A 12,533-nucleotide genomic window follows, 5' to 3' on the forward strand; every position below is an offset into this window, starting at 1 on the left:
GGAACACAGCCATAAAGATTGTACGTAGGAGTAGGATCTTCTAACACCAGCTAACCCCAATGTTTTTTGTCTGTGATTTTGATGTAAACCCATCAAAAAAGTTTGTTCTTAAGTATTTTTTATTGTAAGATTGGAGAAATAAACATTTACTTGAAATATTATATTTGTTTCTTTTAAGAAACCCATTCCGTATCTCAGATACCCTTCTAGCATCAGTTTTTCCTCGCATATAGGTGGGAATATGGGTACCTTCAAATCAGAGAGAGAGAATAGGCATCTAGACAAGCGCGCTACATCTTAGGCTGCATCACTTACCAGCAGGTCTAATTGCAGCCAAGCGCTGATTTCTTGAATACTCCACAACATTGGGAGGTCCACCACCTCACGTCAGTGACTTTCTACTCCGCTTACTTCTTCGTACATATTTTATTATTCAATTATATCAGGCTAATGTACCAATGTTACCCGTTTCTCTCTGACTACCGGTGTAAGACTCACTGCGCAGACGTCAAGCAGGTTTTGACATGTTTCATTTCATTCAAGTTTGTTGTGTTTTTGTATCACAGCTGATATTGAAAAAAATCGTGGAACTTTATTTTTTTACACTAACTATTATATTTTCCGGTAGTTTCCGGACTTTGCCAAATGATTAGATGACTGACACAGTGATATCGAGTTCAGAATGAGGCGTAGCTTAGCTCCCAGCCAGGTTGGCGCCGGCGACAGTGTGTTCAAAAGCCCTCTACTAAATTCAACTAAACGAAAGAAGCGGCAATGTACAAGGATACCGCTGGCGCAAAAATCTGCTTCACAGACCCTCTCGACCTCCGACCATGAGAATCTCATCAAGCAAATCCTGAGTAAGCCTTTCAAAGTTCCTATTCCGAACTATGTATCATCTTACTGTAGTAAAAGTCTAGGGTTAAAGAGAACCCAAGTAAGGCGACCCTTACACGATCCCGATGAACCGAATGCACTGGTGTTGTTCCTTCCAAAGCCCATTCCAGAACATGAGAAGATGAAAATGAACCCTAACGACATAGAAGTGGCAGTAGTCGTCGATCCAGTGCTAGGTAACATCTTACGTCCCCACCAGAGAGACGGAGTCAAGTTCATGTATGACTGTGTCACAGGAAAACAGATTGAAAATGCTTATGGCTGTATAATGGCTGATGAAATGGGTTTAGGTAAAACACTGCAGTGTATCACTCTTCTATGGACCCTCCTGAGACAGGGGCCTAACTGCAAACCGACAATTAGTAAAGCTATAATTGTGTGCCCTAGCAGTTTAGTCAAGAATTGGTATAACGAAATACAAAAATGGCTCGGTCAAAGAATAAATGCCTTACCAATGGATGGGGGTACAAAAGCAGAGATAACTTTGAAACTACAGCAATTTATGAACACATTTGCTACAATAAGAGTTGCTACACCTGTGTTGATAATATCCTATGAAACATTCCGGATATATTCAAACATTTTGCATTCATCCGAAGTAGGATTGGTCTTGTGTGATGAGGGACACAGATTAAAGAACAGTGAGAATCAAACGTACCAAGCTCTAATGGGACTGAAGGCTAAAAGAAGAATTCTTATATCCGGCACACCCATACAGAATGATCTCACAGAATACTTCAGTCTTGTTCATTTTGTAAACGAAGGAATTCTCGGTACCGCACAGGATTTCAAGAAACGATATGAAAATCCTATTTTGAAAGGTCAAGATGCTCTGGCTACAAGTCAAGAGAGAGAAAGAGCACAAGAATGCCTCAATACTCTCACATCAATTGTGAATAAATGTATGATTCGTCGAACTAGCAGTCTATTAACTAAATACTTGCCGGTCAAGTTTGAACAAGTTATTTGCGTGAAGATGACTCCTCTGCAGACACAACTGTACAAGAATTTCATTAACTCAGACGCCATAAGAAATAAATTTGCTGGAAATGGTGAAAAGAACACTTTGAGTGCTCTATCTAGTATAACAATGCTGAAGAAACTGTGTAACCATCCAGATTTGGTGTATGATAAAATTATTGAAAGATCCGAAGGCTTCGAAAAGGCGAGAGACTTGCTACCGAGCAACTACGACGTCAAGGATGTGAGACCGGAGTATTCTGGAAAGTTAATGATTCTCGATTGCATATTGGCGAATTTGAAAACTAATACAGATGACAAGATAGTCCTCGTATCGAATTACACTCAAACTCTTGATTTATTTGAGAAATTGTGTCGTAAGAGAAGCTACCAATATGTCAGGTTAGATGGATCCATGACGATTAAGAAGCGAGCCAAAGTTGTAGAAAGCTTTAACAATAAGGATTCTAAAGAATGGATATTTATGTTGAGTTCGAAAGCAGGAGGCTGTGGACTCAATCTCATCGGTGCTAATCGGTTGATCATGTTTGACCCAGATTGGAATCCTGCAAATGATGACCAGGCGATGGCTAGAGTGTGGCGCGACGGACAGAAGAAACCGTGCTACATTTACAGACTTCTAGCTACAGGGACAATAGAAGAGAAGATATTCCAAAGACAAGCACACAAAAAGGCATTAAGTGACACCGTCGTTGATCAAAATGAGGAATCTTTACGTCATTTTACATCGGACGACTTGAAAGACTTGTTTAGATTGGAAGAAAACACTTTGTCGGACACGCACAGCAAGTTTAGGTGTAAAAGATGTGTTAATAATATACAGGTTACGGTACCACCAGAGAACTCTGACTGTACATCAGATTTATCAAATTGGTACCACTGTGCTGATAAGAAAAATTTAGCTGATCTAGTACTCAAACAATGTTGGGATCTCGCTAAAAGCATATCCTTTGTATTTCACCATAGATCAGCTAAGACGGAAGCGCAGAAGGAAAATCAAGAGGAAGAAAAAGAGAATATTCCAGAACGTAAGAGAAGGAAGATTGAAATTGATGAGGATTACTCGGAGCCTGACGACAGTGCTGATGAGGACTATGAATAATCATGTTTTACTAAGTTTTATTAATCATGTTGTTGCTACATAAGAAGTACTAGAAAAATTATGTTTCTGTTAAAGATGAAGTGAAATAAGTATCAAATTGTGTTTAAATTATATTAGTTTAGCAAGTCTATGAGAGATCGCAGAATAATACTCTGAAAAGAAATTTGTTTTTTTTTTTTTTTTTAATATAGACTTGCACTTTTATTTTTATTTACTTTAAATCCTGGTTCACTAATCACTTAAAAAAATCATCTTAAAGGTGTTATTTTATTCAAATTATGTTTACTTTGTTAAAATTGTAAATACCATGTAAAAGTTTGATTTAAGGGGCACGAGATGTGTCTGCCCGCGAAATTCAAATTTAATTTGGTTTTTCGCAATTTGTAAACTTATGCGCCAACGTAGGCTTATGGCATTTGAATTGCGCCAATGGCAGTAACATCCTCACAGCTTTATATAAAAATATTTGCTTGAAAGGGTCCAGTTTAAGAAATTAGCTCTAGTATTGACTAATTTGTAAATTGTAAGTTACCCGGGCGGTAACCCCGTAATTGTAAGTTAGCGCGGGCAGACCCGTCGCATCCACCTTAAGGCATATGAAAAAGGCTGTAATTTTGATTTTTTCATAGATTTTGTTTATTTGTCTTTGTTCATGTAAAAAGCAAATACATATAAAATGAATTTCATCTGAAAATCTTTTTATTTGGGTGACTGGTGGCTAAAATAACTAAGTAAATAAAACAAGAGATATCAAGAAAATAAATACAATATATTATTTATCTTTAAACAACTATCAATAAAAAAGTAACAAACAAAACCTTAATACTATCACCAACTTATATAGTACTAGAGGATGCCCGCGACTTCGTTCGCGTGGATTTAGGATTTTAAAGTTCCCGTGGGAACTGTTTGATTTTCCGCGTTAAAATATGCCTATATCAATTACAGGGACGCAAGCTACCTTGGTACCAAATTTCATTCAAATCGGTTAAGCGGATGGGTTTTTAGGAATCCCGCGGGAACTCTTTGATTTTCCGGAATAGAAAGTAGCCTATGTCCATCCCCGGGATATAAGCTAACCGGCCGTGAAAAGGTAGTAGACAGACAGACAGACACACTTTCGCATTTATAATAACATTAGTATGGATTTTTAAGAGATTTTATTGCTTGGTTTGTAATGCAGTGCATAAAAACCAGGTCAGTTAACGCACATGAAGTTTCTCAACTGGAACAGGATAATTTGAGGCCGTAGGACCAGCTCGGTGGTTGAGAGGAGTAGCCAAGAATTTCTGCCTCTTTATTGACTGAGTATGGGTCTTTGAAGATCTTTAGTAGCAGTCGCACCTGAAAATAATGATTATAATTTTTTTTTTTTGTTTTCGGACTTGAGGTCTTTAGGGCTAGGCAGACAGACGAAGCAGTCAAACTTAGGGCCGGTGCACATATGGCGAAGCGCAGCGCAGATCATGCCCGCGAAGTTTTCTAATCGCGTGACACATTACGCGAATTTCTACCAGAGAATGCACGAGCACGCGCGGAACCGCGCGCGGATGCGCGAGTATCCGCACGGATGCACTATTGATTTTATTTCAATGAGGACAATGTCGATAATATTTTGACTGTGAAAAATGCTCTGCGCTGCGCTCCGCGATATGTGCGCCGGCCCTTAGCCCTGTTTTGCGTCAGAGCTAAAAGCAAACAGATAGATACCTTGTGAAAGTCGTTGTTGTCTGCATCGGCAATAGCCTCCTGTAACATCCAGTTTCTGGGCACATACATGGGGTTTACACTTAACATGCGCTGACGACGGCTCTCTTCACTCACTGTAATGAATTAATGAAGAACATCAAAGTTAAGAGGCCAGAACCATCAACCAAGCATAAAATATGAGAAGGATAGATTTATTTAACAAGAAAATCTCATTTAAACTCAACCAATAACAAAAATGTTTTCAAATAACATTCGAAATTCAATTTTTTAAAAAAACATTCGAAATTCAGTTTGAATAATTTCGTTTTTGATTGGTTGGTGATTTCAAAATGGTCAATGACAACTGAGACGTTTGTCTCTGTCATTTGTATGGAATTGTGTAACAGAGAGATTGCTACACTAACTTCTTTCCCTGAATAGAGTATAAAAGAGCCTATCGTATCTTAAAGGCCAGAGCCTTCCAATAAACAGTACTTGAATTTAAAATTAATTAGGGACTAATACAAAGGTTGTGAATTTGCTTGTGTACGTTAATAGTTTTTCTGTTTCCTCGTAATTATATTTAGATAGGAGTTTTTTAAGACCATGTTTACTTAAATAAGTGATTTTAGCTTTTTTGTTGATTGTACGAACCATTTTCTTTCAGTAGCCTGTCAGTGTATTTGTGGACCCACTTGAGCCAATCCTTAGCTTTGCACACTTTATTCAATGACCATTTTGACTCCAAAGCGGCAGTGTCTGGCAGCTTTGTTGCATCTACCTGTAGTTAGATTTAAAAATCGGTCAAGTGCGAATCGTACTCGCAAACGAAGGGTTCCGTACCATCGTACAAGATAACACTTTTATGTGCAACACTGCAAGTTAATTACGGACACTTGCCATCTACATGTGGTTTAAATAAACTAATCATATATTTACTCATGAACACTTTTTTGTTTTTTTTTTTAAACCGCGCGGTTTTCAGATATTTCCTTTATTGTGCTATGGTGCCTTTATGTGACCCATGATTCTAGGTCAATGGGAAAGTACCATAAAGGTTTGATTCCCTTTTCTTAACAGACACGTCAGATAAACAGCTAGTCAAAGTATAGTTCCTTAATTTATTTTTAAATGTTAATACATTTGACGACTGCCAGTGACGTCAAAGACTCGACGTTTTGTTAGAAGTTCCGTGTCGTGATCAGTGACAATGTTATTACCTCGGCCAGTTGTCGGAATGTGCAAGTGAAGTCGGCCGAAGTGCTCTGCATCATGTCGAGCAAATCCTTCACGAGTGACGAGTCGCCATCTTGGATTTCTTCGAGACCGAGTTTTGCAAGATATGTTTTTCTGTAAAATTAATAAAATATGTTTGAAAATACAGCACAGCCATAAGCCTCGACTCCTTGATATTCTGGGACAAAAGTAAGTCCCGAGAGAGTATCCCTGTACTAAATTTCGACAAATTAAAAACTTAGCAGACAGGCAGATAGCAGAGAAGCGCATGCCTATTTAGTTTAAAAAAACCGGCCAAATGCGGGTCAGACTCGCGCACCGAGAGTTCCGTACGCGGGTATTTTTTCCAAAATAAAAAACTACTATTATGCATAAAAATAAATCAAAATCAATTTTAAAATGTACAGGTAAAACCCTTTCACATGATGCCCCACTTGGTATAGTTATCTTACTTTGAAAGTTGAAAATACTATTTATCATTTGTTCAAGAACACATTTTAACAATTTTTTTTTTTATTCACTATAGGTAAGCGCTTGACCACAATCACACCTGATGGAAAGTGATGATGTGGTGCCACAAATTCACCTACGTACCTGCCAAATTTCATTATTCTAGGTCAATGGGAAGTACCCGATAGGTTTCTTGACAGACTGACAGAAAATAAAGTGACCCTATAAGGGTTCCTTTTTCCTTTTGAAGTACGGAACCCTAAAAAGGCCCACTTTTGTATTTATAATATTAGAATGGATTAACAATAAAATGACTTACAAAACTTTATTATTTACATATTCGGGCAGCGTGGCAATGATGGCTTTAATCTTGCCTCTGTCCTCCTCTGATAGTATCGGATGTAAAGCCTCCGCGAATTTCTCCAAGTTCCATACAAGTATCTGAAACCAATAAAAGGATAGAAAACTTTATTACACACAAGGCAAGAAAAAAAACAGAAACTATAAACTACTGGTTCGCTTCGAACGGAGACCTCGCGGTATTCCATAATTCCAATAAGATAGTTTGAATAGTTAACTTTTAACATTAGACGCAAAAAGAGCTAAAAAGTTATTGGAGATGGTTGAAATAATGCTTCACAATAATACTAACAGCGCCATCTATTAACATTATGAAGTTATTTGTTTGTGATGTAAGATGTTGGTTTGTTTTTCAAACACGTTGCAACGGATTGACTTGATTTTGTGCATGGTATAGAGTAGACGTCACTCACAAGGTCTTAAGTTGATTTCAAACTACGGAATATAATATAATATATATTATATTACCGTAGTTTGAAAGCACCTTAAGAAGGAGTGCAAAAAATCACATCAGGACAAATCCACACACTAATGAACCAAAAACAAACACACTTTCGCATATATACATTTTATAATATGGATAGTGATAACTCACGTCAGGTTGCTTGTTGAACGCATATCTGCCCATGTCGTCGGAGGAGTTGGGCACGTAATGCTCGTAGTAGTGGTCCATGAACCCATACGGCCCGTAGTCTATGGTGTCGCCCAGAAGGCTGATGTTGTCAGTGTTCAGAACGCCGTGCGTGAAGCCTACACCTGGGAAATGCAACACCTTACAATCATTTGCAACCAACTCTAACAAAAAAAATAGTTACTTAAAATATTTTGACTGGCCATTTGATACTATGTTTTGCTAAGCATAGATCCTAATGCCCGCAGCATTCGACACTGGTAGATTCACTTGATGATTTAAAAACACTTGCTAAAGTCTTCTTGGATTTATAGAAAAAGACCTAGAAATCTAGTTATTTCCAGACAAGTATCTCCAGAGAAAAAAGGAACCCTTACAGGATCACTCTGTTGTATGTCCGTCTGTTGTGTCTGTCAAGACCTGTCAAGGGAATCAAAACCTATAGGGTACTTCCTGTTGACCTTCCTTGTTCGGATATTTACCTTGCCAAGAAGCCACCATGTCTAAATTCGTGTGAGCCACCTCTGAGAACCAGTTCACATATTTGTCTGCATCATTTATATCGATGTGCGGGAAATGGTGCTGTAACAAATTGAAGGTTAGAAAATATAGCATGAGCGAAGCGAGCTCGATTTTTCGAGCATGGCTTATAAGATGTAATGTGTGGCACATATTAAGAAATAAGGTTTTTGTTTCTTTCTTTTTCTTTCCTGTTGAGCAGTCAACCGTTCTTGCCGCGCCATGTCCTATCGCGCCATAATGTATGTTACTACCTACTTTAATAATGAAGTCAGCGAGTGTTTCAGCAAGCTGTGGCTCGTTTCTTTTGAGCAGTAACTTGAAGGAACTGTTCTTGCCACGCCATATAAGTCTCATCGCGCCATACGTTATGTTAGTATCTACCTTAATGATGAAGTCAGCGAGGGTTTCGGCGAGCTGTGGCTCTTTCCTCTTGAACAGTATTTCGAAGGAGCCAAGACGGTACCAGGCGCGCGCGACGCGCATCACTATGGCGGCGCGCTCCTGCCGCGCCATACCGCTATAAGTCTTATCGCGCCATACTTTGTGATCGTCGCTCACTGTGGGTGTGTAAGACGGTTTATAGTTTCGTATTATTATATAGTTTATTATCTCTTTATTTTTTTGAAAATCCCTAAATTACCACGAAATACCATTTGGGTGAAAGTATAGGAATCTTGAACTTGTCACCCTTGTGTAGTCGATATCCAATCTACGATACGTTTTTGTTTTACATTGTGGAAGTGTCCTTCTGGCGTCAGTGATATACCTGCTAAGTATATATAATTTTTCCTAGATGTCTAGGAAATTAAAAATTTTGCACAGGTAAAAATTTAATGTAGACAAGAATTAGGGACGGATTTTTTCAAAATTCTCAGAGTAGGGAATAAAGAGGATTTATATTTTCGAAGCTGTCGACAGTCGCTAGTCACTACCTAATTATAAATGCGGAAGTGTGTCTGTCTGTCTGTCTACTACCTTTTCACGGCCCAACAGTTTAACCGATTCTGACGAAATTTGGTACAGGGTTAGCTTATATCCCAGGGACGGACATAAGCTACTTTTTATCCCGGAAAATCAAAGAATTCCCACGGGATACGCAATGATTTTTCACATGGATATAGTTAAAGAGAGATTGGCTAGTCACATCACACTAATATATATTATAAAGGCAAAAGTGTGTGTATGTCAACAACATCTACGCTGACGAAGTCGAAGGGAATCAGCTAGTTTCTTATAAACAAATCCGTCTTACCCACCAAACCAGCCGCCCTCGTGGTGGGAACTCCTAAGTGGTAACAGGCTTCACTGGCGATCATCTCTCTGATGGATGAGCGCAGCACCGCTCGACCGTCTCCGAACCTCGAGTACGGAGTCTCCCCTGAACCTTTCAGCTGAGGCTGCCAACATTCCCCTTTGCTGGAGTTGCACAAACATGCAAATTTTTTTATTCAAATAATCTTTTAAAAGTGCTTTCAAATTCTCAAGTTATCAATCAGTGTAGGAACATAAGTAAATAAATAAGTAATTTGCAGTCTTGTGCATTGCTGGAGTAAACTAAATCCACACTTTTTATTTTTCTTAGATTGTATAATATACTTTATTTCATAACTAACCCCCAACCCAAAAAGAGGGGTGTTATAAGATTGACGTGTGTATCTGTTTGTGGCATTGTAGCTCCTAAACTAATGAACCGATTTTAATTTCGTTTTTTTTTGTTTGAAAGGTGGCTTGATCGAGAGTGTTCCTAGCAATAATCTGAGAAAATCGGTTCAGCCGTTTGAAAGTTATCAGCTCTTTTCTAGTTTCTGTAACCTTCACTTGTCGGGAGTGTTATAAATTTTTAATTTACACTTGTCATACTGTCAATATATAGATTTTTTAATTTAATACTAAGATATAATGATGATAGCAATACCCTGACATATTTTGCCTACCTGTTGACATATTCGCCGAGTATGTGAGCTCTTCCATCGCCCAGCTGGTCAGCCCAGTATCCAAACTGATAACCCCCATACCTATAATAAAATTAGGTTAAAGTTTAAAGAGTTTATTTTCTCAAAAAGAACAAAAGTTCACTTACAAATTTTAAATATAAATAAAGATAATTATAGAAGAAAACAATCTTTAAAAGTAAGGCGACTTTATTCAATAACAATAATTCAAAACACATTATATTATAAGTTAACAAGCAATGTGTTTTAAAGCTATGAGACATGAGTGGCTGTATCTTGTGAACTGTAATAGGTAAAGAGTTGAAAGCACAGAATGTTTATGATGTTGGTGCTATAACAACAAATAATAAAAATATCAATGTGGCAGCTATGTAATGAAAAAAAAAAATGTGTTATTTCATACATGATATTACCTACAGAACACTGTGAGTGCGAGTCTGACATGCACTTGGTAATTTTTTTTAACTAGTTTGTAAATCCTACAATAAGTACTTCCAGGACCTTGAAATTTTAATATCAGGGGCACCTCAAAGAAAACAAAATATGTATAAAAAAGTACATTAATCTTATTTGGTTCCTACTGTATTTTCTAAATATTTCTTTATACAGTGTAGACTAAATTATAATATTACCTATGAGAAACAGTCAATCCCCCTTCAGGCAAATACTTTCCTGCCAGAAAGTCTACAAATTCTTCTGTCTCCGCCACCTTAGGGTCCAAGTCCAGGATATCTGACAAGGCTTCCTCTGACACACATACTAGATGCAGTTTGCCTGTTAGAGGTTCTGTGGGTACCTGTAATATAAACCCAGTGCAAGATTCAGTCAATGATCCAAAATCAACATAAAATATATCTATTTATAAAAAACAGACATGAAAACTGTAAAGGTCATCATCATCATCATGATCAACCCATCACCAGCCCACTACTGAGGATGGGTCTCCTCTCAGAATAAGAAGGGTTTAGGCCATAATCTGCCATGCTGGCCCAATGACTGTAACACCTCTATGCATTACTAACAGTTCGCTAGCTGCTAATAACTAAGAATGAACTTCAACTAAACTTGAACTATGCAGCTGCTGTTTCAGACATCTTTGGAACACATTCGAAAATACAGCTACAAGAGTTCCGTTTCCTTCTATAACACCATAGAGAACTGTTCTCTATTGAATACACATACAGTATCACAATGAGACAATAGGTCTAATCTGATCACAGGCGCATAATGTATAAGCTCGAAAATTATTAATTAAGAGTGTCTTTTTTCAGCATCCCTTATTATCCTTATGAAGTCCAAGGCATCATTATAAAACGGAAATAAAATTCACATGAATAAATCAATAGTTACGGCGTTGGAGTCAGACCACACAGCTGCTATGTTGAAATGACTGTTAAACATAGGTATATAGGCGAATAATAAACTGATCTTGGTCAAAAACTAACTAGGTGAAAACTAAGATTATCCAAATACATTTATAAGAAACAGACCTACCTTTGAAAAAACAGCATTTTTAACAGCAACTGGCTCATTATATTGGGGGTTTTCATCAATGGGCAGCTCTGCATAGCTAGGCGGCGATCGAAACTTCCACTCTTTGAAATCGGTTAGCTTTGCCATAGTCGACACGGTTACCTTGGTCTCTTGGAATAGTGGCACTAATACGCAGAATGCGCGCTTCATTTAGATCTTTGCTTGCACTAATACATCTTACACTTAATTATGAATACTAGTCAACTAAATTATGGCTTTATGAACACTGTAATCTAAAAAAGTAACCGTTTGAGCGTAAACTTCTTAATTCTTGCGTTAGTATGATAACTATAATACATAGGAATATTCCATTAATTGAGGAATTTAAGGTGGAATTATAGTATTTTTGATCTAATCTAAATTCTAAATATTTCAGAAAAACTATGAAACTGGAAATGAAAACATGAAAATCATGAAAATCTCTGGATCTCGAGACTCGAAAATCACTAATCAGCAGTTTTTGACAGTGACTCAACAGTGGTGACAATCAAGTGACAATTTACTAGTCTGTGGTAACAATCGATTCTTTTTTGTTTTTTGGCAACATTTTGGCCACAGATCATAACAACAATAAATTCAAAGTCACCTCAGACAAAAAAACGGCCTTGCGTTCATGTTGCGTTTTATTTAACATCTGTGGTTCTACCCCTTTTGCACCACCTATTCTGAGAGTGAGACTCAACTTTTAAATTATGTTTAGCAAAAGAACCGGAATGGAAAACAATTTTTGACGATTTTTAAGTTACAAAAAAATTATGAGCCACTCAACATTGCTAAAAAATCGAGGGACTCTAGCAAGGTTCCATAAAATATCATAGATGTCTCTGAAATGGAATACCATATCAAGTCTATGAGTTTGCTTTAGATTATATTTTTCTATGGTTTTTCTAAAGTCATGTTCTATGAGTTTAATAGTTATCTGGGACTTCGTCTGTGTTGGTGTTTGCTGGCGCGCGTGCAGTGCCTTTTTGGAGTGTTTTTATTTGTTAAAAGTGGCTGGTTTTGTGTTTTACTGTTTTTTTTGGTGGTGGAACTGACTGGGAAGCGCTCTAAACGGGCGCCGCGCGTGTTTCGGCACAGAGGAAGTCCATACTTTTCTAACTTGTAAATAATTACAAACTTGACATTGGCTAATCTTTGTAAAGCCAGACGAGAAAGAAAAAAAAAAATAGTTATTTGT

General features: G+C 37.6%; 2 protein-coding genes across 4 annotated transcripts; one reads left to right on the plus strand and one right to left on the minus strand.

Annotated features, from left to right (window-relative positions):
• The first annotated feature begins 538 nt into the window (after window positions 1–538).
• Window positions 539–3,335, plus strand: LOC123870668 (DNA repair and recombination protein RAD54-like). Its single transcript, XM_045914026.1, has one exon. The coding sequence runs from the start codon at window positions 683–685 to the stop codon at window positions 2,978–2,980; it is 2,298 nt and encodes a 765-aa protein (XP_045769982.1). The 5' UTR covers window positions 539–682; the 3' UTR covers window positions 2,981–3,335.
• Window positions 3,336–4,018: 683 nt separating this feature from the next.
• Window positions 4,019–11,826, minus strand: LOC123870674 (protein adenylyltransferase SelO-like). Of its 3 annotated transcripts, XM_045914039.1 has the most exons (12): window positions 11,315–11,823; window positions 10,453–10,616; window positions 9,803–9,883; window positions 9,121–9,284; window positions 8,250–8,425; window positions 7,829–7,928; window positions 7,311–7,471; window positions 6,675–6,796; window positions 5,890–6,019; window positions 5,324–5,450; window positions 4,691–4,803; window positions 4,019–4,324 (listed from the first exon to the last, which is right to left on the minus strand). In XM_045914039.1, exons 1-12 carry the CDS (start codon window positions 11,501–11,503, stop codon window positions 4,202–4,204), a joined length of 1,650 nt encoding a protein of 549 aa, XP_045769995.1. In that variant the 5' UTR covers window positions 11,504–11,823; the 3' UTR covers window positions 4,019–4,201. The 3 variants fall into 3 exon arrangements, with proteins under 3 accessions (XP_045769995.1, XP_045769996.1, XP_045769997.1); XM_045914040.1 differs by lacking the exons at window positions 5,324–5,450; window positions 6,675–6,796 and having other exon boundaries at window positions 11,315–11,826; XM_045914041.1 differs by lacking the exons at window positions 4,019–4,324; window positions 5,324–5,450 and having other exon boundaries at window positions 11,315–11,825.
• Between the last annotated feature and the right edge of the window lie 707 nt (window positions 11,827–12,533).

Source organism: Maniola jurtina, chromosome 13 (assembly GCF_905333055.1).
Source record: "Maniola jurtina chromosome 13, ilManJurt1.1, whole genome shotgun sequence".
Classification (NCBI taxonomy): domain Eukaryota; kingdom Metazoa; phylum Arthropoda; class Insecta; order Lepidoptera; family Nymphalidae; genus Maniola; species Maniola jurtina.